The sequence below is a fragment of the Caretta caretta genome, chromosome 12 (genome assembly GCF_965140235.1).
Source record: "Caretta caretta isolate rCarCar2 chromosome 12, rCarCar1.hap1, whole genome shotgun sequence".
NCBI lineage: Eukaryota > Metazoa > Chordata > Testudines > Cheloniidae > Caretta > Caretta caretta.
In genome coordinates, this window is record NC_134217.1 from 9,742,478 (window position 1) to 9,765,746 (window position 23,269).

Consider the following 23,269-nt stretch of genomic DNA (forward strand, 5'->3'; position numbering starts at 1 on the left):
ATTTTGGATCTCCTATACTAATAACCTGTGTCATGCTCTAATTTTTGTAGGCAGTGGTGGATGCCAGATACTGGAGGTGCTAATATTCCAGCTCTCAATGATCTTCTCTCTGTCTGGAACATGGCCTTTAGTGATGGGCTGTACGAAGGGGATTTTACCATGGCAAACCATGAAAGTAAGTCATGGAATACAGTACTTTACTACTCCAAGAATAGTATTTTCTTTGGGGAAATAGTTATACTTATGGGACATGTGACTTTCAGAGATACTGCAACTCTAAGCTCAGTGGTTTGAGCATTGGCCTGCTAAACCCAGGGTTGTGAGTTCAATCCTTGAGGGGGCCATTTAGGGATCTGGGGCAAAAATTGGGGATTGGTCCTGCTTTGAGCAGGGGGTTGGACTAGATGACCTCCTGAGGTCCCTTCCAACCCTCATATTCTATGATTCTAACACCCCTATGAAATTATATGAAAAATATCTAGTAGAAGATTTTAGTTTAATATCTGTATAATAAACTCTATGGTCGTCTTTGTATTTGCATTCCAGATGTAGTTCTTAGTGTTTTATTTATTTTCTAATTTAAAATTATAATTACTTACTAATTAGAAATATACAGATATCAAGGTTCAGGTTTGTCCTATTTTAACTTAATATTTTAAATTGAATTTTGAAATTTTCTCTTAAAAAAAAATTCACGTTTGGAGTCACTCCTCAAAACGTTCCACTTTTGACACATGTATATAATTTTTGGATGTTCTTTAGCACATCTTGTCCTCTTGACCTTTGAATTCTCTACCCATAATTGATTGATTTTAAATATGTCTACCCATATCGAATGATATTTTTCACTGTTTGAGGTTTTAGCTATTATGGTGGATGATCTTGTGGTGAAAGACACTGGACGGGGGCTCAAGAAATCTGGAATCATTTTATGGCTCTGCCACAGACTTTCTGGTTGACCTTGAACAAGTCACTTAATCTCCCTTTGCCTTAGTTTCCAATCTTCTGCTTGTGTGTTGTTTCCTTTTTTTACACCCTTTGTCTATTCTGTTTATTTAGACTGTGAGCTCTTCAGATCAGGGACTGCCTCTAATTTTGTTCGTACAATCCCTGATTGTTGGTGGGGGCCATTGGAATACAAATAATAATTATCCTTCATAGTGATAACAATGGCTTGTAAAAGATAAAATAATTAAGCTTCTCTTTTGGGTTTGAAAAAGATTATAACATTGTAACTTCTAAAATGAAAGTATACTTGAGTGAAATATATAAAATTAAATATTTGAAAGCTTTTCTTGGAAATTCTTTAGTAGTTAATTGAAAAAAAACCCTTCTGCAGATTATATGGTGATTTTAATCAGAATATGGGAACTCATATAAGCATGTATGATGCATTTCTTTTCTTTCTTGACCTTCACAGTTAGCTGAATAATGGGGTGGGGGGAAAGAACATGCATTGTTAGTCTGTGCATTGTAATTTCATATGTCTGGTTTTTTCAGTGAACTATGCATCAGGATGCAGTATTGCTAAGTTTCCAGACGATGGCATTGTAATTTCACACACTTTTAAGGACCAAGGTATACAGCTGCATTTCCTTATTTTTATTATTTTTTTTATTAATGGTATTTCTAGGTCGGTATACAGGTAAACATTTATAATTGAGTGCAAAAGTTACCAAAAATGTACAGAGTAATTCAGTAGATAGGTTGTTTCTTTTGGTATAGCGTTCTTACACACAGCTTAGGACACAGGTACAGGCATGCTTTTGATACAAGACAGTTATATGTAACTATATACACAAATATTTATTGTAATACTGCTGTCTCTGTATATCTATTTATACACTTACAGATGCAGCAGAAATTGTGTGTGCATCTGGGTGCATAGGTAATTATTAGTGTCCTTTCTGCATGTGGTTTTGTGCAGTTTTACTTCAGACTGTTGCTTGTACATTTCAGTTAAAGTGATAGCTGAAGTCTAAATGTCTTTAAACTCAGACTTGGTCCTATCAAATTTGACTGTATCTTCTATTTTTTTAATATTATCTTTAGCTATATCTCAGTTGTAGGATTTTCTTTTCCAAGCCATAAGTTGGTGATGCATTTGTTGTACAGCTATAGCTAATGTTTTGAACAAGTATCACATTTTGTTGTTAGCAGTTATCTTTGAGAACTCATGGAGGACAAGTGAGGTCCCAGAGGACTGAAGAAAGGCAAACAGTACCTATCTTTAAAAGCAAGAATAAAGAGGAGCTAGGGGATTATAGACCAGTCAGCTTAACTTTAATACTTGGAAAGATACTGGAACAAATTATTAAGCAATCAATTTGTAAACACCTAGACTATCGATAATAAGTTTATAAGAAATAGCCAGCATGGATTTGTCAAGAATAAATCCTGCCAGATCAACCTAATTTCCTTCTTCGATGGAGTTTTGGCCTAGTGGATGGGGGAAGCCGTGGACGTGATATATCTTGATTTTAGTAAGACTTTTGACCCAGTCCCACATGATACTCTCATAAGAAAACTAGAGAAATGTAGTCTGGATGAAGTTACTGTAAGGTGGTACTTAACTGGTTGAAAGACCATACTCAAAGACTAGTTATCAATGGTTCACTGTCAAACTGGGAGGGCATATCTAGTGGTGTCCTGCCGGAGTTTGTCCTGGGTCTAGTACTAGTCACTATTTTCACTCATGACTTGGATAATGGAGGGGAGAGCATGCTTCTAAAATTTGTGGATGACCCCAAGATGGGCAGGGTTGTAAGCACTTTGGATGACAGGATTAGAATTCAAAATGACCTTTACAAATTAGAGAATTGATCTGAAATCAACAAGATGAAATTAATAAAGACAAGTGCAAAGTACTTCATTTAGGAAGGAAAAATCATATGTACCACTACAAAATGGGGAATAACTGGCTAAGTGGTACTACTGGTGAAAGATCTGGGGGCTGCAGTGGATCACAAACTGAATATGAGTCAGCAATGTGATGCAGTTGCAAAAAAAGACTGATATCATTCTGGGGTGTATTTAAAAGTGTGTCATATGTAAGACAGGAGGTAATTGCCTTGCTCTACTTGGCACTAGTGAGGCTTCAACTGGAATGCTGTGTTCAGTTCTGGGTGCCACACTTTAGGAAAGAGGTGGATAAATTGGAGAGTCCAGAGAAGACTAACAAAAATGATAAGTGGTTTAGAAAATCTGACCTATTAGGAAAGGCTAAAAAAACTGGGTATGTTTAGTCTTAAGAAAAGAAGACTGGGGATGGGGGTGGGGTGGAGACCCGGTAACTCTTCAAGTATGTTAAGAGCTGTTATAAAGAGGACGGTGATCAGTAATTCTCTATGTCCACTGGAGGAAGGACAAGAAGTAATAGGTTTAATCTTCAACAAGGGGGACTTAGGTTAGATATTAGGAAAAACTTTCCACATATAAAGTAATTAAGCTGTGGAATAGAGTTCAACGAGAAGCTGTGGAATCCCCATCATTGGAGGTTTTTAAGAACAGTTTGGACAAACACCTGTCAGAGATGGTCTAGGTTTACTTAATCCTGCCTCAGCACAGAGGGATGGACTTGATGACCTTTGGAGGTCCCTTCCAGCCCTACATTTCTATGATTCTGTGATTCAGCAGAATGTCTTCCAGGATGTAATAAATTCCTTTTTTATTATACTTTATGTCAGAAGTTTCCTGTGAATTTTTATGTGTATATGACTTGAGTGTTTTAATCTGTGGGCAGTCATAGAAGATGTGTGTGTTGTGACTAACATGTCTTTGTTCTCTTCAGATGAAGTTAGGACTTTGAGTTTATTTTGTTGATGCTTACTAGGATGTAAAAGAGGCATATAATAACTTTCCGTTAGAATTCTGCCACAGTGGAGAAAAGCTGAGTTGTGTGGGCATTTTGGAAGATGTTTAGTATTCAGGAACTCTGTGTTGTTGTTTTTTATATTGACATATATTTCAGCATCATTCAGAGATGCATAAAGTTTGGTAATTAGTCTGTTAGGCTTCTTATTTTTCTGAACCCCTTTCAGTTCACCTTCAAAAGAAAGACATTGCTGTATGTTTTTCTGTCTAGTCTGGAGATAATGTGTTAACTGGAGGAATTTGCAATTACTGGGTTTTTGGAGTTTATATTGCTGTTTCAGTTCTTCAAATAATCTCAGATTGGAAGCAGAGAAGCATTTTACCAAAAAGTAATGTTATGCATATTTTATAATACGTTTTGTTTCTTTATGGATCATGAATTTTGTTTTCCTTTTCATTTATCATTAACTAAAATCTGCAAAAGTTTGAATGTATCTCACAGTGTAGAGTTAGTGGCCTTTTGAGTTACGAGTGCCTGATTTTAAACTAAATAGTTTTTGCTTTTTTGATAAATGTATCCATACCACCACCTGTCTCTTTGGTTTTTCTTCCTTCCCATATACAACTAGTTTCAATTTAGGCGCAAATATTCTATTTACAAGCCATCTGTTTAAATAGCCATTAATCATTAGGAGACTCTCAATCTTGTAAGTGACAAGCACCTGAATATCCTTACAAAGTTGCTTTTTAGATTTTTATTGCAAGTATCTCATAGGACATCATTGAGCCATAGCAGAACTTGACAATGAAATCTGTTTTGTTTTGTTTTTTAAATAGAAACAGAAAAAAGTGAAAGTAGGTAAGAGTTTAAAACGAGAGAAAATAGGGGGAAAGCATGTGAGTTAGGTAAAATTTTCTTTTTGGCATATTTCTCCATTATAAACTTAGTATTTTGTTCATAAATTGAAAGTTTAACAGGAGTTTAAATACACCAGAAGTTTGTAGTGCATAGACATAATGAGATGCACACATTGGAAAACAATTGCCTTTATTCCTCATAACCCCTACTATTAAACACGTATATTAACATTCTTCAGTTAGAAATTCCATTTTGTTGCTCTTTACAAAGAGAGGGAATTCCTTACTTTGAGACTACTGTATTCTTGGTTCTTGCTTGAATGGTGCTTGGCTTCTAATAATATTTAAACATAGCAGCCATGTATGTGGATGTTAAGCAATGTGTGTTGTAATGGTCAGTGTTTAAATTAGTAGATATTGCACACCATTGCAAGAAATTAATTTCATAAAGTCTCTTTAAACTCTTTACAAAAAATTCACTCTTTCTAATGGAAAAAAAAACCTTATGTAGAAAACCTTAATTATCTACTATTTTAAAACTTGGGAAATTAGGGGAATTGTAGGTGAAATTTTAGGATTTTTCATTAGAGAACATTAAAGACAGTGAAACACTTGAGTCTTGATTCTGCAACTGCACTAAAGTAAAGAAAATAAACTCAGTGCGGGAATTACAAAACCAAGGCCTTGGAGTGTTTTTATTTGTTGCCAAATTTGTCTAGGAAATTTTCTCATGAATGTAATCTCAAATTAAGAGCCAAGAAGCTGCATTTCTTGAATGTTTATTATTTATAGCTTGTAACGTGTGGGGGATTGTGTATCGTGGAGGGGGGGGGAATGTTTAAATTGCATATGGCTTTTAGTAAAATTTAAAATTCCTTCTTACTCTGTTCTAGGTCTTGAAGTTTTAAAGCAGGAGACTGCTGTAGTTGAAAATGTCCCCATTTTGGGACTGTACCAAATTCCTTCTGAAGGTGGAGGCAGACTAGTTCTATATGGAGACTCTAACTGCTTAGATGATAGTCATCGGCAAAAAGGTATATGAACTGTGATATGCAGAATGAATTGCTTTTATATACTGACACCTGCGGAGCTGGCTGGTTTACAGCTCCCATCAGCAAAATTTATACTTGCTATGAAAAAAAATCTGAATGCCACCAAACACAGGACAATTTGATTTCTTCATAGCTGTATTGAGTATGTTCTATCTAGTATATTTGTAAAATCCAATTATGGCTAGAAGAATAACTTTGTAAAATGACCTCGTGATATCCAGTAGTTCTGATCCTTGTACTTATACAGATTCCTGTCTCTATTCTGAACCTGTTTCTAATAGAACATAGCATTACTTTGATATATCAGGGTGGATTTCCAGGATTAGTGGTTAAAAAACTTTTTTTTTTCTTGTAAATTGAGGGCATGTCTGATTTGGTGTCATTGAGACACAAGTATAGTACCCCATGATCCTATTTGTATAGTGCCATTTGCATAGTATAATTGTCATTTAAACTGTATTTTTGCATTACTGTTTTTTATCAGTAGGTCTAGCAAAACTTAACGACTTATTAGCCTTTATCCTTTTCAGAGCATGTTTCAGTGTAGATTTATAATATAACTGGACTTCCAAGCTGTGCTGCCCTATTTTACTCTGCATCTCACACAGAACAGCAATGGTAACTCTGTGAGAAATTAAAGATTGTTCCTTGAAGAACCATAAATTCTTTAAATTGATGGGTAACAAGTTCATAGAATCATAGAAGTTAGAGGTGTAAAAGACTTATCGGATCACGCAGTCTATTTCCCTGCAAACCATGATTGTTCCTTATGGTCCATTATCTGGTGCTTTGTCTAGTCTAGATTTTAAAATTCTGAAGCAGTTGTTTTTCTACCATTTCCCTTGTGAGACTAAGCTACAATCTGGTAGGGCTCAGTATCAAGAGATATTTCTTGATATTCAGCCTAATTTTTCCTTTTATTAATTTTATCCCTTTTAATACAAGTAATACATCAGTGTATAACGTTAAAAAATTCATCTCCTGACTAAATTTTCAAACCCAACAAATATTTGTAGATTATCATGTTTTATGTAAAATTGTCACTTAGTGAAGGTCTTTTTCCATCTTTCCTTATAAATCACTTCCTCCAATTTTTTTCGATACCTTTCTGTTAATATGGTGCCCAGAATTTATCATTAATACCCTGTGGTGACACCAGAGCTTTACAGGTTCACTAAAGGTTATTAAAAGCCTTTCCTGCAAGGACAGATATTTTAACAATGATATAAGTAATAGAATGCTGTGCCTTTTGAACACTGATGCTGTTATATTTGGTGTAACTCTGTGTAGCAAGCAGACTGGAAAGCTTTAAATAATTCCATTAAATTGGCTTTTAAGTTATGAATTAAGAGCTTTATCTCCTGCTTAAGACATCATTGACCGTAAGCTGTTAAATTCTTCACATATATGAATACAAATCCTTAAAACGTGGTTGACTGACCTCTTTAAAAATCAAAGGTGAGGGTTTAAGTGATATCAGGATTATGAAGATTAACTTCCATTCCCACCAAACAGCTCTTCAAGCAAAGAAGTTCTGAGGTTATTTTGGTGGGGCGGGGTGGGGACTCTATGTTAAAAATGAATGAGAAGATTCACTTGTCCTTATTCTACAAACTAAAATTTCAGAGAGCTTGAGACCTGTGATCATAATTTTAGCAATAGCAAGCTCTACAGCAAGACCAGGACAGTTTTAGCAACATTTGAAACGAGTGCTCATGAGCAGTACTAGAGTGTAAAGAACACTCAGAAAGAAACTTGCTATTGCAGCATTTCCCAGCTTTTCCCATATCACAACCCCCTTTTCCAAACTGGGATCACTGTGGGAGCCGCCTCGCATATAACTGGGATGCTGGGGTCTAGGCAGGACCCCCATCCTACTTAGCAGTATGGGAAGAGCAGAGTGGCTGGGATCCCTGATAAGTGTTTGGCACACCTCTGTGGGGCATACAACCAGGTTGAGAACCTCTGCCCTTCAGAATCATCTCCCACCAAAAATATACTTTGTCCATGTAAGAACAGCTGCAGCTTGACTCTAAATGATGAAAGCAAAGTTTTAAGCTTTGTGCTTCCTACATTTCCACATCAGTAAAACTGATAACTTCCATATACATGCAGATAACGTGCTGTTTTAGGGAGCACCTACCTCACTTGAGGCATCAAAAGCTCTATGTCTCGCCGAAACCAAAGTTCCCATGCTTGACGCAGTTGCTGAATAACCTACTCTCAGCATTAAAAGCTAAACATTTGTTTAGTTCAGAAAAGAAGAAAATATTTTCCTTTAAAATTGAACAGTTTGTTGTAATTTCGACACTTTAAAACCCACCCCATATGTGAAAACAGGGATATTTTTTCTTAGCTATGCCAAGAGAAACAACCATAATGCTTGTACTACTTGTAAATCAAAAAGAAAAGGAGAAATTGACCAGGTTTTAAAGCTTTAGGTATCCTATTTAAAACTCAGTCCTAGAAATTTTAACTAACAAATTTCTTCTTTATTTATTTACTTATTTATTTTAAAGTCCAAACTGTATCATAATGTGTGTTATTTTGGGGGGCCGGGGGGGCCATTAAATCCACACAGACTGCTTTTGGCTACTAGATTCTCTTCTTCAGTATACTTCCTACGGGGTGATGCCACCAAGTCTCAGTCATTCTGAAAACAGACAACGACCACCAACTGGAGCAGGATACTCTCTTCCAGAGAGGATGGAAGGTGAGAGTGTTGGTTACTTAGCAGAGCCTGCTAGTATTTAGTACCAACTTAATCCTGTGGTACTGCAGGAAATAGGAGTGGCTCCCCGAATGTTCCTGTTTTCTTAACACTGCATTTTCAGAGTATGAACATATTTAAAGACTTCAGCAATTATTAAAATCACAATGCAGTAATTTTAAATACACAGTTTTTGTTATCTGTAGCACTGTATGCAAACAGATTTTGGAGTAGTAGCTCTTGCATATATTCCTAATATATACTGTTCTTCTAAGTTCAAATACCAATTGATAGATACAGTGTGTATTTAAAGCACTCAGTTTTATCTAATATGCTGACTGTCAAAACCTAGAGATTTTAAAGTTGCCTGGCAACTGATTGTACATTCACAATTCTGTTTTATAAGATACTTTTTAATTATTTATAAGAATGAGGTTTAGCTGTAAGGCATTTTATATAAGAAACTCCCTTTCTTAATCACAATGCTGTTTGGTATAATACAGATATTTGAAAATCTTACACCTGAGAAACTATGAGGACATAAAATTTGTGTAACTCTCTTTGTCTGTGTAATGGAATTACAGGTAACCATCTTCATCGGTATTCAAAGGTGCTTGAGGCTCACTTGGGAGACCCAAAACCTCGTTCTCTTCCAGCTTGTCCTCACTTGTCCTGGGCAAAACCACAGCCTTTGAATGAAACTGCACCCAGGTTATTACATTTTATTCTTTTAAATGTTTTTAATAAGAAATTTTCAGTTTTGAATTTGATCAGAAAGTCACTTTAAATCAAATGGTATTGTCTCTTTCTGAGTGAATGCCTGAAACTTCTCAAATACAACAATAACAAAAGGTGAATAATAAATAGGAAATAATGGTTACTGCACTCCTGATACACATTTTTGGCTAACTCATCGGTCATACTATAATTTATGAAAGTTTGGGACTTTACAGACATTTCGACAAATAAAATGGTGGTTTTCTGAGTACCCCCAAACTACAATTAATATGATCTTGCAAATAACAGCAATGAAAATTCATGTTTTTTTCAGAAAAATATTTCTAAATCACTTTTTGATTAACTCTACTTTCCAGTGTGTCATCTGTTGGTAGTTTAGAGATAGACAAACCAATATATCTATTAATGGTCCACTAGCATTGTGGGTAACTTTTGGTAGGTTACCCCAAGAAACAAATTTGTAGATAAGTAGATACCTAACAGACTTTGTATATACAGCATTTGATTTGAATTTTGTAATCTTGTGAACTTTGAAACCAATAAAATTAATTGCACAGTAAGTAATCTGTGCATCCAATTTAGTGAATTAATTATTGATTCAGATTATCTTTTTATATAATTTCTTTTTATACATTTTTATGCAATGTTATATAATTAAATGTATAACATTTCTGCAGAATTCTTTGGACTTCTTGGACCAATGTGTAAATGCTTTTATATTTTAATTTCTTCCAGCAACCTTTGGAAACATCAAAAATTATTGTCAATTGATTTGGATAAAGTGGCTTTACCCAGCTTTCGACAGAACCGACCCCAAGTAAGACCATTATCCCCGGGAGAAAGTGGAGCATGGGACATTCCAGGAGGTAAATATCAATCTGCCTGGGGCGCAGAGAGACGCAGAGATTTTACATGATTTCTTAAAAATGTTTAAAGTGCTCAGAAATGTCAGTGACTGCCACAGTATAAAAAGTTTGTGTTGAAAATTAAAACTAACTTTTGTAAGTTTGTGATTTGTTCAGAATAAGCTTGTAGTGAATGTTAACAAAGATGGTTAATTGGAGGCAAAGTATACTGACAGTTGTTTGTAATGACTTTGTGGCTTTCAGATTGTGTAGGAATTGCTGTTCATGAGTTTTACTACCTTCAGTGTAGGGCTAGAAACAATTCAATATTGACGCTGAAAATGTAACAAGTAGGTGCTATTTTTAAGACTTAACTAGTATTATAATAGATCTTTATGTTACCTACCATAAAATAAGGTGATCTGAATGCAACTGGATATGCTTGGGGTACTTTTGAAATTGTATGCACTTTAATAGGTTTTGTAAGTGTATTCTTAACTGTCATTCAGTGCCTTCACGCTATGGTATGTACTGCAATTAATCTTAAGCATTTTCATAATATGCAACTACTAGGAAGAACTCTTCACCCATAGAACTGAAAGAGCAGCAGACATTTGGTATAGCGTAAGCAAACACATACAGAATCTGATACTGTAAAAATTCACAGTAGTCTAGTTTTCTGTAACATATTATGTTAACTGTACCATGTTCATTGGCATTCACCCTGTCCTGGACCTCCACTGCAAACTAGTGGTGCCTCTCAAATCCAGCAAAGACCCTTTTTACATAAGTAAAAATAGATTATCTTCGACCTTTTTCTGCTGAAGTACCCATTGACCACAATGTACTGAAGTAGAAATCAGACTTTATACGATAAGTGCTCTTTGCAGTGCCTAGATTATTTTGCCTGGGTGCTAGCTGCTGGATGTTGATAGTCTACAGGGGAGCCTTTTAAATCATATTTTGGTGTCTGTTTTGTACTCAAAATTTGTGGATAGCAGCTCCCATTAAGATAAAAAGAACCGAGTGCACCGACTTGAAAATTGACTCCAAGATAGTTTGCGTGAATTGTGGTTTGGGAAAGAGGTGCTGGTGGGGAATTGTAGAGTAGTTAGCAGAGTCTTCAGTTTGAATATTGTGTATTCTCCTTTATGGGATTTGCCTTCACTGTGATGTGATATATGCCCTGAAAGAGCCCATTTCAAAGCAGTTTGCTGTTGGTGGAGTACACACACAGTCTTCAGTTCCAGGGTTCTAGAACTAAGGGTATAAAAAGAAAACAGCCCAGCCCAAAATTGTCCTTCTGTTCATCTCTCTACACCAGCTTGAGCTGAGTGCAAAACCAATCCTTTCACTGCATCAGAATTTGTAGTTAATGAATAGTTTCCATTTAAAATCTATATCGGATAGTAAATTCAAGGTTAAGGTGGGTTGTTTTTTTTAAGCTTGCTTTTTGTTTTGGTAAGAGGCAAGACATTGCTATCTCTGGGGAAAATTTATATACAGATCCAAGCTAGGTCTTCATTTGTTAAAACTAGCTCCGGATGAAATCTCTTATATTCTCTTGCAGATTTCTCGATCCTCCTCTTCTGCACTAGTTGCTCTGCGTTTATTAATCTGCCTTTTAAAAATGTAATCTGAGTGAATTGGTTTCTGCTTTAATTAAGAATAATTACTGTATGGAATGTTCTGTAGATAAAGAATGTAAATGCTGTTGTAAAAGTATTGAAACAGATACAGTTCTTAATTGTTCTCTTTCCCCACCACTTCCTCTGACAGGTATAATGCCTGGCCGCTATAACCAGGATGTGGGACAGACTATACCTGTCTTTGCTTTCCTTGGTGCAATGGTGGTTCTTGCATTCTTTGTGGTGCAGATCAACAAAGCTAAGAGCAGGCCAAAGAGACGGAAACCAAGAGTCAAGCGACCACAACTTATGCAACAGGTTCATCCACCAAAGACGCCTTCCGTTTGACAGACCATGCTTGCCAAAGGTGTCCTTCTCTTATTGGCTGCTTTACTGGACAGGTGGTCGCTCCTGATGAAGATGCATCATATATGGTGATCGTAACCAGTGATTCACATGTGACATCATCTCATAGTCTTTGGCTTCTGACCAAAGGGACTTTTGATCGTATATACATAAAACTACGATTTTCAGGAGCTAACCTCACCAAAGACTTGAACACTGTTTAAAAGCCTGCTCAGTCACTACAAGAGGGGGAAAAGGACCTTTTTTTTTCCCCTCCCCCCCCCCACTGACCAAACTAAAATTTGTTTGTAAAGGGTATTTTCTATATTTATTTTGGGGGAGGGGGAGAAAAGTCACTTTAAGGACCTCTGCTATTTGGAAGCAAAATCATTTTTTTCAGATGGAATGCAATTTTGTAATACTGTATTGTGACGAAGAGTAGAAATTACATCGTACTCCTTTAACGATGTAAGAGAAACTGAAATTGGAGGGAAACTGGTACAAATCAACGAGACATATCCGTTAGTTTATTTTTATAAAGCCAACTACCATGATGTTTTGTAATTTTTTGGTCATGATTTCACCATTGTTGGTGGAGCAAATTTTCAATAAATATGTTATCTATATGAAGCTGAAAAAAATGTGCCCAGTAATTGTTCTTTTCCATGCCAGCCTGGAGAGCAGGCTGCCAAACTAGAGAGTAATTATGATGCCCATTTTATGTTTTTCCCCCCAACCTCTCAGCCTTCCATTTTGCATATTAGTGAGCAGTGTCATAAAACCGGGGTTTCTGCTTTTCAGTATTTAACCTGAGAGCCTCACACGTTCGTTATCTTCTGAAAATTCAGTTTAATGTTAGAGAGCCATTCTCAGGGTTTGTCTGCATGAACAGTCAGTATGCAGGAAACTAGGGTGTGACTCCAATCCGCACTAGCCTGCCATGGACTGTCTGTGTGGACTCTGTCGATGTGCATTAACAGCGTGTTAATAGTCTAGTCCCCTTTGAAATGGGACTAGATGAAGGCACATTAACGAGCTATTAATGTGTATCAGCAGGTCCATATAGACAGTTAATGTGCACAGGCTAGGGTGGAGTAGATTCACGTCCCACCTTGCCACAAACTGATTGTTCGTGCAAACCAGAGATGTTCATGTAGACGAGCCCTGAATCAAAAAAACCACACCGGGAGACTTTGCTACAATATGCTGTCTCAAGAAGGAGTTACAACTCAGGTAAAAATCTGTAGTGTACGTAGGATCTAACCATATGGTAACTGAGGTAAATAGCTAAACTAAAACCTTGACTATGTGAAAGTTTTGTTCTTTCTAATTTGTGGTCTACTGTTTTTGGTACCAGTTAAAATTAAGGCCCAGGCACACAGTGCACCTGGCTGTATGACATACCCTTGATTAACACGCTTGCCGTTGTTCAAATATACCTACCTATTGGAGAAAAGGTTCAAAGCTCCCGCCTCTGCAATAAAATACAGCTTTACAGAAAGAACGGATTGGACAATGTCCATACAAAGAAACTCCTTCCAATATGAGCAGACAACAAGGCGAGGACTGCTTTAAAGGGAAGCATTGAAAGGTTTAGTTTAATCTAAGATGTTTGTTGTCATTTAGGCTAAAAATATAGGAAGTATCATCTTCTTAGAGTGCAAGTTAATGATAATTTTTCCCCAATATGAGGCTACTTGCTAAATCTGATTTCTGCTTTGAGACTGGAGTTGGACATGGGCCTTTCTATTGTCTCAGTAAGAAAAGAGGTATAAGAAGACATGTTTAAGAGAGGATGTATGGGATCATCCTTGGGGCTGTGGGGCAGAGTTTTTAATTGAGTTTTACTTACTGTAGTACAGATAATAAAAGAAATGTCAGCGAACAGCATATCAGCATCCGTGGTCAAAGTGTAACACAGCTGTAGACTGCTCCTGGACTCCTCACTAATACAGGATACCCAGATCTCCTCTTCCTCCTCGTAAGAGGCAGCGTGCTTTCTTGAGCTCCCTGGTCTCACTGAAATCAGCTGTTCTGCCTAGCTGTTATGATCTCAGCCTCCAAACTTGGAAGCATTTTAATACTGATTGATTTTAAAACAAAGAGTGGTACAGCCATGCCCCCTAGTGTGGACAAAGTTATACTGGTTAGGTGATTTGTACTAGCATAGCTATTCCTGTACAGAAGGGGAATAAACTGTAAGACACCTTTATAGCAGTATAAACTGGGTCCTCACTAGTGATTGTCCTGATATAACTATATTGGTAAAAAATCACACACACCCCAGCCAAAATAGTTACACCAGTATAAAACCCCAGAGTTTTAGAGAAGGTTATGACAAGTGGCCTTGCATTGATTGGTGAAGCATTTTAACCATTGTTCTCCAGTGTTGGAGCAGGAAACTGAGAGCTTGGGTTCTGTTTCCTGCTTGTGCATGACTTGTTGTGTGACACTGGGCAAACAAGGCACTGGGATTCTGTTAATCTATCTGTAAAATAGGAATATTATCTATCCCTGTGGGGCTGTTGTGAGGCTTAACTCTTGTTTGTATTTAGATTGTAAGCTCTTCAGGGCAGGGACTGTCTCTTATTCCACATTTGTATAGTGCCTAGCTCAATGGGGTCCTGATCGCAGACTGGGGTCCCGAGGCACGAATGCTAATACAAATAACATGCTTTGAGATCTGTAGAAGACAGGTGCTAGATACATACAAAATGTCATTGGTCTGAGGGGCCTATAGAACAGCTGTTTGAAAATTTTCTGATGGAACAGTTTTGCATTGGGAAATGCTGATTTGATGAAATTGAAATATTTTTGTAGAAACACTGATTTTGTTGACTGTTTGTACAGAAAATTATCGAAGCATTTCATTTTCTCTTTATCATTTTGATTTATGTTATATTAAACTCTACTATAATCTAAAAGTTGAAATGTTTGACCTTATTGAAAGGAAACTTTTCAATGAGGTCAACATGAAATATTTTATTAATTGTTTTGCAAAAAACGCTGAGATTTTCACTTTTTGTCTTGATTCAGGACAAACCCAAATTTCAAAATCTCAGAATTTCTTCAGAATGACCTGCTCTAGACTATATGAGTTGTGGTACTCCGAAATAAGATTGATGTCATAACAGATGATCTTTGTATTTAATATATCATCTCTACTGCAGTGGCACCTAGAGGCCCCATATGAGAGCGAGACCCTGTTGTGGTACGTACTTGTACATAATGAAAAGGCAATCCCTACCCCAAAGGGCATAAAGTCTTAAAGGTCCTGATCCAGCAAATGCTTGTGCATAAAGTTAAGCACATGGATGTGAGCAGGGCCATGGAGCCCAATTAAGCACGAGTCGCTTTTTGCAGGATCAGAGCCCAAGCGTCTAATTTCACAGCCTGGTTCCTTTTGTACAGAGGGCTTAAGCACGCAAGTAAACTTTAAAAATTATGCAGCACTCTGTTGGTCATCACTTTTGCTATTATTGAACCCTTATTGAAAAAAGAGCCCTCAGCTTAAGCTCTTCCTTCTGCTTGATGCTAGAAATGTTAGTGACGGATTAAATTAGCATTCTGGTTTTACCATGAGCTCAAACAAGAAAAGATGCTCATTAGGGAGCAAGCCCCAGCTTAAATGCTTTGATAATCAGAAGACCTGGGAAGAAATTGTTTACCTAATTACAGGGTAATCTATTAAAGCTTTAATATCCTGATGAAGACTCCCCAGGCAGGGACAAAACCCACAAGACATTTTTATCTGCAGAGGATGGAATCAAACTGTCAAGGATTAAGTGGTTGGAAAGTAGATGCAGCTGAGGTTCATTAAAATATAGGGTACAGCTGGCATGCAGCAACAGCAGGAAGGAGGGGTGGGGCAACCTGGATACAGCCTGAGAGGAGGCTGCATTTTCCTTGCCTAATCTCCACAGTGAGTCTGACTGATTTTTACCTATTTATAATTTTATAAAATCATTCTCCACATTTGTGCCCCTTCTGCAACTTGTCTGTGATGCCTATGGGAAAGTTGTTGGCTAACAGTGTCACAGTTGAGGAATAATTTGGGTCTTGTTTACATTTCTTGATTATTTAACATATAGATAAAGAGCTACTAACTTATCTCTGTCTGTTGCTCTCCGTCTGTTTCCTGCCTATTATTTATCTGTGATGTTTTGGGGGCAGGGACTTTGCTGCCAGTGTTTAGAGTGCACCTACTAAAGGGGGGGCGGGGCGGCATTACTGGAAGGAAATAATACTCATAACCTGGAGTGAAAAAACTCTGCTTTGGTTTTGCTCATATCCCCGAAAGGGAAGCTGAACTTTGTCAGCTAACTGCTGGTGAGGGGAGATTCCAGCCCAAGGCTGCTTTCTTTTAATGCTGTTTTAACTGCCTGGTTCTCTTTCATGGTTGTGTATAGACAGATTCTGCCTAGTAGAGACAGGTCTAAATGTGGTTGCAAAAAAACACCATTTCTGTGTGCCAAGTTGCACATACCTGTAGTGCTGTTTCTGGGTAGGTAAATGTGAGAGCTGTTCACTGCTCAGCAATAGCTCTCAGAGTGCCTTGGACGTTTGAACTTGTTTTGAGAGTGTGAATGTTTGCTAGGACACCTAAGGTTTTCCTTTTACTCTTACAGTAAGTGTCATGGGATCTTAAACCTGAGTGGCACCAAGAGGTTGGGGAAAAACTAGCTCCAACCATGCAGCAGCTTCCTAGTGTTACGTACGCTTTTTTGTGTTGTATCCAGACTGAGCCTAAGTCTCCAGAGATGAGACTTGAACCCATGATCTGGCTTAGAGGTAAGTAAGATTACTACCAACCATGAACTAGGTATGTGCCATCTTAAAGGCAAACTAGTGAAAATCAAGTGAAGTACAGATCTGAGTGCTGAATGCCTTTGCTTTCAACACAGCAATGCATTTTACCTACCCTCTTAAAAATACTTTCTCCCCGCTTCCCCAGCAGCCCTGTCTGAAATAATTCTTGCCACTTGCTGGTGTCCCGAGAGTGCTTTGTTCTGTGAACTCACAGATACTGTGTATTGCAATGAGACTTTTTATTTCAGTGAGGTCACAGCAACTTGCCCTTTGGAGATCCCATCTGTGCCAGGAGACTTTCAAAGCCAGGAAAAGTATTTTTTAAAAGATGAGCTGCTATACTTTTCTCTGCTTAATGTCCCCTCTTGGACTGATGAGGATAGATACGCTGCGCATGAAATGATCAATTTTAATTTTGCCATTTACATTTAAGAAATATTTCACATCTTAATAGATGATCTGACAAGCTCCCTCGTAAAAATGAGCAATCACACAAAGACTGGAAATGCTGTCTTTCACGGTGAGAGTTGTGACTTCTGTAATGTGTTACCTCCTGCTAACAAACACATCACAACTGTGACATCTGATGTCTTGTCTACACGGTGCTGCAGTCCAGACTACAGGGCTGTGATTTGTAGAGTGCTCTACTGTGTTACATGCTAACTACCCCGTGTAGACCCTGCTGGTGCAAACTGAAAGGGACCTAGTTTGTGTTGATGTAATCCCATTTCAAATAGGACTATGTTAACAATGCTCTAGATACAGAGCAGTTAGAGTGTAACATGTTAGAGCGCTTTACAAATCATGATCTCGTAGTCCAGATGGCAATGCTATGTAGCTAAGCGCTGAATCTTTAGTCAGGAGTGTGTGACCACAGCTATTTCAGTAGACATTCTTTTTATCTCTGTTGCTCATTTCAGTTGGATATTGGGTTATACATGGACAAGTGACCCATAAGAATGCAAGCTCCCGGGATAATGAATTGCTACTGTGTATATCCAATATCTTTTAAAGGCAAAATATCCTTTGGGATAGTGGGTACTAAAGTTACAACCAGAGTCATCAGTATAGTTTGTTGCTTTAGTTTTAGCTAGGTTCTCTTTTTAAGGCCAGACATTTTAATGTAACTCTCAAACCATGTCAGCCACTTGTCATTGGTGTGCTATGTTCAGAAGGCAAAATCTTGTAATGTATTTGCCCAAAAGATCTCGGCTCGGAGGCACCAATTCCCCTCAATCCCAGACCTTGCTTTTTACCTAATTTTCCAGCTGGGTTAACTGAGGAACAGAAGGGTCAGGGGACTTGTCAAAGGTTACACAGGGAGTCACTGGCTCAGCCAGCATTAGAGCCCAGGTTAAACAGCTTAACCAATGGGAAAGATGTTCTGTAAAATAATTTCTAATTGGGCTGACACTTTACATACCAAATTTCAACCCAATGCAGTTATAAATTGCTGAGGCACCAAGCTCCCTGTGGGAGCTGTGAAGAAAAGATCCAACTCCATCTCTATTGCTGTAGCCGAGCTAAAATTGTACAATAAAAAGACTTGCCTATAAATGGGGAGGGAGGGAAACAGCCTGATTTAAAAAATTACATATTGTTTGAAATCTAGTGGGTGCAACTACACTCTGACTGTTTTAGAGCTGTTCAGTGGAAAGCTGGCAGCTGGTTCCTGTGAGTAGAACTGGCCCCAGCTCCCCTGTCTCAGAGCAGATGAGTCCAATCTAGCTAATTAAAGGGGACTGGGTTACACCTGGGCCTATAAAGGCCTGTCAGAGGGCAGGCAATGTGGAGGTGGAAGGGCATGATTGGGACAGGCTGGGTGTGGGGAAGGGAAGGCAGAGCAGAGCTAACTCCTGCGGTGGGTCCCTGGAGCAAGGGGCAAGGTGCTCAGGGAAGCAGCCCTGGGGTTACTGCTCCCAGAACTGACCAGAACTTGGAGGGAAACTGCCAGGAAGCAGAAGCACTGGAGACCCTGGGAGGGGTGCCCCTGAAGCCTGAGAGCAAAGAGTGAGTTCAAAGACAGTTTGTTTGTTTTACTTGCCTGTGTGAAAAGAGACTAAACCTTCTTAAAGGGGACTGGTCTTGGGAGCAAGTGTTTGCAAGCTGGGGAGAAGCCTTGCCCCATGATAGACTCAATCAGTATTTATGCCTGACTTTAGGGGCCAATTTTTGAGTATTTTGACTGAAGTCCCCCACACAGACACTGAAATAGCGGGTGCTATGCACCTTCATTGTCATGCCAGGTCTGTTGTTGGAAGGACAAAATACTATAACACTGTGTGATGATACTTTGATATTAAAAGAAAAAAAAGTATATAAATGCTTAAAACATCTTCAGCTAGAATCTGAAAAGCTGGTGCAAGGAGCTGGAAATGTTTTACGGATTTTATTTGTGATTTTTGTTAGCCATTTTCATCATGCTTTTGATATCAGCAATTCATTTTGTTTCCTGAAAATTACGATTTGGGTTAAAGAAAAATGTTGATAGATAACAGTGGGTGGGATTGGAGGGGAAGGCTGTTCTTCTCCCCCTGCCCCCCACCCCTTCCTTCTTCTCCCCCCCCCCCCCCCCCAAGAAATTACAACAATTTTCTACAGTGTTGACAGTTTTTCACAGAACTTTTTTATTGAAGACCATTTTTCAACAAAACTGTTTTCATTAATAAAAAGGTCACAAGCTCGACTTCAAAGTTTCAGTGGCATTGATATCAGACTTGAAGAGCTCTGTGTAGCTCAATCTTCTCTTTCAGCAACAGAGGTTGGTCCAATAAGAGATATTACCTTACTCCCCTGGTCTCTGATTGATATCACGTCTATTAAGAACTTACAAGAACTTTTAGGGGAGTGATTTTCCTTGTTATGTATGGAGAAGTCAGGTAAATGAAGTGCAGTAATCTTCAGGTTAAAACATTAAACCGTGTTTAATACTAGACAGTAGCATGCTTTCTTGCTTTTGTGTTTTGTAAGCTAAACTCGTTGGACACACCAGGAGCATTCCTCCCCCCAACCCAGTGTGCCCACTGTGTCCTTCCCCCTCTATTTCAAGGACTCCCTACCCCACAACTCCCTCACTCATACCAGGGGTTCTGTGTGCCTTCCAATCTTTCCTCCCCCACATGTTATGCTCCTCCCTTTTTCTCCCACGCCAGGGGATCTGCGTGACCTCCAAATTCCCCCTTCTATACCGGGTCTCCCACTCTCTCCCCTCATTCAACTGTCTCCCCCCCCATGCCTCCTTTTCCCCCTTCTCTACCATGCCACAGGCTCTGTGTGCATCCCCGTTTCCCTTTCTCCCCATGCCAGGGTTCCTTATTTTCACCCCATGCCAGGGGCTCTGTGGATGCCACTTCTTCCCCCACATTTCTCATATCTTTTTTCCTCTGGGAGTAAACATTTTAAATTAAACTGGGACATGGGCAGAGCTAAAATGTGGGGTGTTTTGCTGGAAGGTGCTAATGGCTGCCACCAACCATTGCTTTAAGCTGTAGACCATTAGAGGTGATTAAAGCTGCTGGTTATCCAGATGCCAGGGCGTCATTTCCCCCTTTTGCTATTCCTATATTTTTTTCCCCACCAAAATCGATAGGTTTGTGCCCATTGATGCCAAGAACATTCCCAGAAATTGTGAAATTAATTGGATGTGTCATTCAAGAGTTATCACGTTGTAGTCAGACAGAGAAATACCAACAAGTTTGAGTGTTAGACCTTGATTTGCTTGGCCAGTTACGGAGTTAACTGGGGATTAGACTAGATGACCCTTGCAGTCCTTTCTCACCCTCTGATTCTATGAAGACATGGAAATTAAGGACAGTATATATAATGCTGACCTGGTCTACAGGCACATTTTATAGTGATGTAACTATTTTGGTTAGGTTTGAGACTTTATTTTTAAACTGAAATAGTTAAACCAGTACAGAAGCTAGTGTGGACACAATAATACTGGTATGGCTTATTCCCTCAATTTGCAGGAATAATCTACATTGGTATAAGCACCTTTATAGGGGGATAAGTGCACCCACACTAGGGGGTGTGGTACCACTCTAGACTGGTTTCAAACTGCTACGGTTAAAGCAGCACAAAAGGTGTGTATAGACAGGCCCTTCGCAATGGAATAGCAACAGAACCAGGATTCCTGTGTGACTGCTGCCAGGTCTTCTCTTCTCTTCTTTTTTTTTTTTTTTTTTCTGAGTGAACTGAACTAATTCTTTGACCTGCACTGTATTCTGAGTAAGGCTTTTAGAGCGCTATTATTTAGCGCAGAGGTGGCTCTTATCAGTGTTGCTCGTGGGTGGGTAGTTTTCTTCATTTCACAATGGCTTCTTTTACCAGGGAAATGTGACTTTGTTTTGTTTTGTGGCTTTTACAGTGTATTTATTGAACATAATCCATCATCCCATTCAGGAGTGTTATCTGGGGCAGTAGTGGCCACTGGTAGTGTAGATTCTGAAGAAGGTTGGAAGACAGGAGGGGTGGATCAATCTAGTCCAAGAAACAAAAACACCCCACAGTCCACTTAGCACTTCTCATCTATAGACTCAAAGTGCTTCCAAATGAAGGTGGTAAGCATTGTTTGCCTCATTTTACGGATGTGGAAACTGAGACACAGAGCGGTTACATGGCTTTCCCAACGTCACACAGGGAGACCCAGGAATAGAACCCACATGTCCTGAATCCCAGTCTGGTACCCTATACACCATATAACACACTGCCTCCCTGGTTACACAAATGGGTAAACTGAGGAATGAGCAGGTTAAGTGACTTGCCTATAGCACAACTGAAATTGGAGCTTACAAATCCTGATTTCAAGTCCTTGCTGTGTTGTTCATGATGGAGTAGTGCCCAAAAGCCCCAGGCAAGACTGGAGTCCTATCCACGCATCAGATTCTACTGCAGCAGGGACTTTGCTAAAGGTGGATCTAGGGAAAACCATGGATTTAGAAGCTGGCTTTTGCATGTTGTCAAGCTGCAGTAGAGAGAGAGGGAGCCTGGAATACTGGGCCTGGTGCAGGCCTGAGACCCAAACCAAAGTCAGCAAAAGAACTTGGCAAGGATATGGCTGATGTTGCTAAAACACAGGCACCCCCCAGCAGTACTAGGCACTAGGTATCCACTAACCACACTCCAGAAGGCTAGTACAAGAGCACCCCAATACAAGGTGACGGTATAAACACACTCTTTGAAGATGGTACAGGGACACCCTGGCCCCTCCTAGAGATAAGGTTTTTCAAACCAACAGGTGCAGGGTGTAGACTAACCACGTCAGAAGGGTAATACGTAGTTTGTTTGTATCAGTGTATAAAAGAAGGGTCACAGAAGGGATGTCTTTGTCTGGCTAAGGGGGCAGTGGGGAGTCCCACCGCTGACTGAGCAGAATCCTTGCCACTGGGCACTTGTGTGTTGGTGTCCCCGTGCTGTCGGCCGGGCACCAGTCCTGTGTCTTGAGGGCAATAAACCTGGCTGAGCGCTTTCACCACTGAACCAAATCTGCTGTCTTTCTGGGCGGTACTAGCGAGGTCTGCAGGGCGAGTACAGCATACAGAGAGAGAGCACACGCAAATCCAGCAACTGACAATGCAGGCTACTTAACAACTGCCTTCTGCAGTTTCTTGACACTTCCTCTGAAGTATCTGGTACTAGCTGGTTTTGGAGACAGGACCGTGGTTTGATCTGATCTGGCAGGTCATGGATATCCCTAAGAAGGGCAGACTGCAATTTACTCTCTACCTATCTTCTACCTGTGTTGGCTTTCAAAGACCATGATAGGCGGCAGCATACTAGCCTTCCACTGTTACTCCTTAGCATGAGTTACTCCAAAGCAACCGATGGAAAAACAGAAGCCAGGGCGGGAAGGAAATCAGTATAGCAAAGAAACCCAAACCTGATCGGTGGTATATAGACTGGCTTTCAAAGCTATCATACACGGTGGTCTGCAAAATTTAATAACCTCGTAATCCAGAAGAATAAATACTGTGTGAAAATATCTTTGCCTCCAAACCAGGCTATTTGATGATCACAGAATGTGAGAACCAGGCAGGTGATCTCAGCCCACACTACAGTGGATCAAACCTTTTGCAAATAAGGTCACGTGACTTCAACTGCTGGCAGCCTCCCAGGCTTACAGTCACTGCCCCTTTCTGGCATTCCTGCTCAGTATTTGCTTTGAAGACGTTATCAGCCTCTCCAGAAGGTGCAACTGTTCACTGAATCAAGAAATCAAAGCATGGCTGAGTACGGACCTAAAGACACCATGCCAGAGTGCAGGGCTTTCTACATGTGTCCTTGAGAAAACAGCAGTGTCTGTGGCTGTCAGTGGATCAAAGCTGCTGTGAAAGTTATTTACAGGAAAACATTAATCGAACTTTCTTTGCATAAACCCTGAGCCATTTTAGATGCTATCATAATTTCCCCTTGGCCCAGTCCTTCTGCTGTACTTCACCTGCGGTGCAGCCTGCCTCATCTGTGCCCCGA

At 39.2% G+C, this 23,269-nt stretch overlaps 1 protein-coding gene across 1 annotated transcript in view; it reads left to right on the forward strand.

Moving 5' to 3' along the window:
- MBTPS1 (membrane bound transcription factor peptidase, site 1) overlaps nt 1–12,630 on the forward strand; it is a 42,948-nt gene extending 30,318 nt beyond the window's left edge. The window contains exons 17-23 of the mRNA XM_048816445.2: nt 51–175; nt 1,501–1,578; nt 5,565–5,705; nt 8,305–8,436; nt 9,018–9,144; nt 9,907–10,037; nt 11,796–12,630. Of these exons, the coding sequence (XP_048672402.2) occupies nt 51–175; nt 1,501–1,578; nt 5,565–5,705; nt 8,305–8,436; nt 9,018–9,144; nt 9,907–10,037; nt 11,796–11,992 (931 nt within the window). The 3' untranslated portion in view covers nt 11,993–12,630. The remainder of the gene's footprint in view (nt 1–50; nt 176–1,500; nt 1,579–5,564; nt 5,706–8,304; nt 8,437–9,017; nt 9,145–9,906; nt 10,038–11,795) is intronic.
- The last annotated feature ends 10,639 nt before the right edge of the window (nt 12,631–23,269 follow it).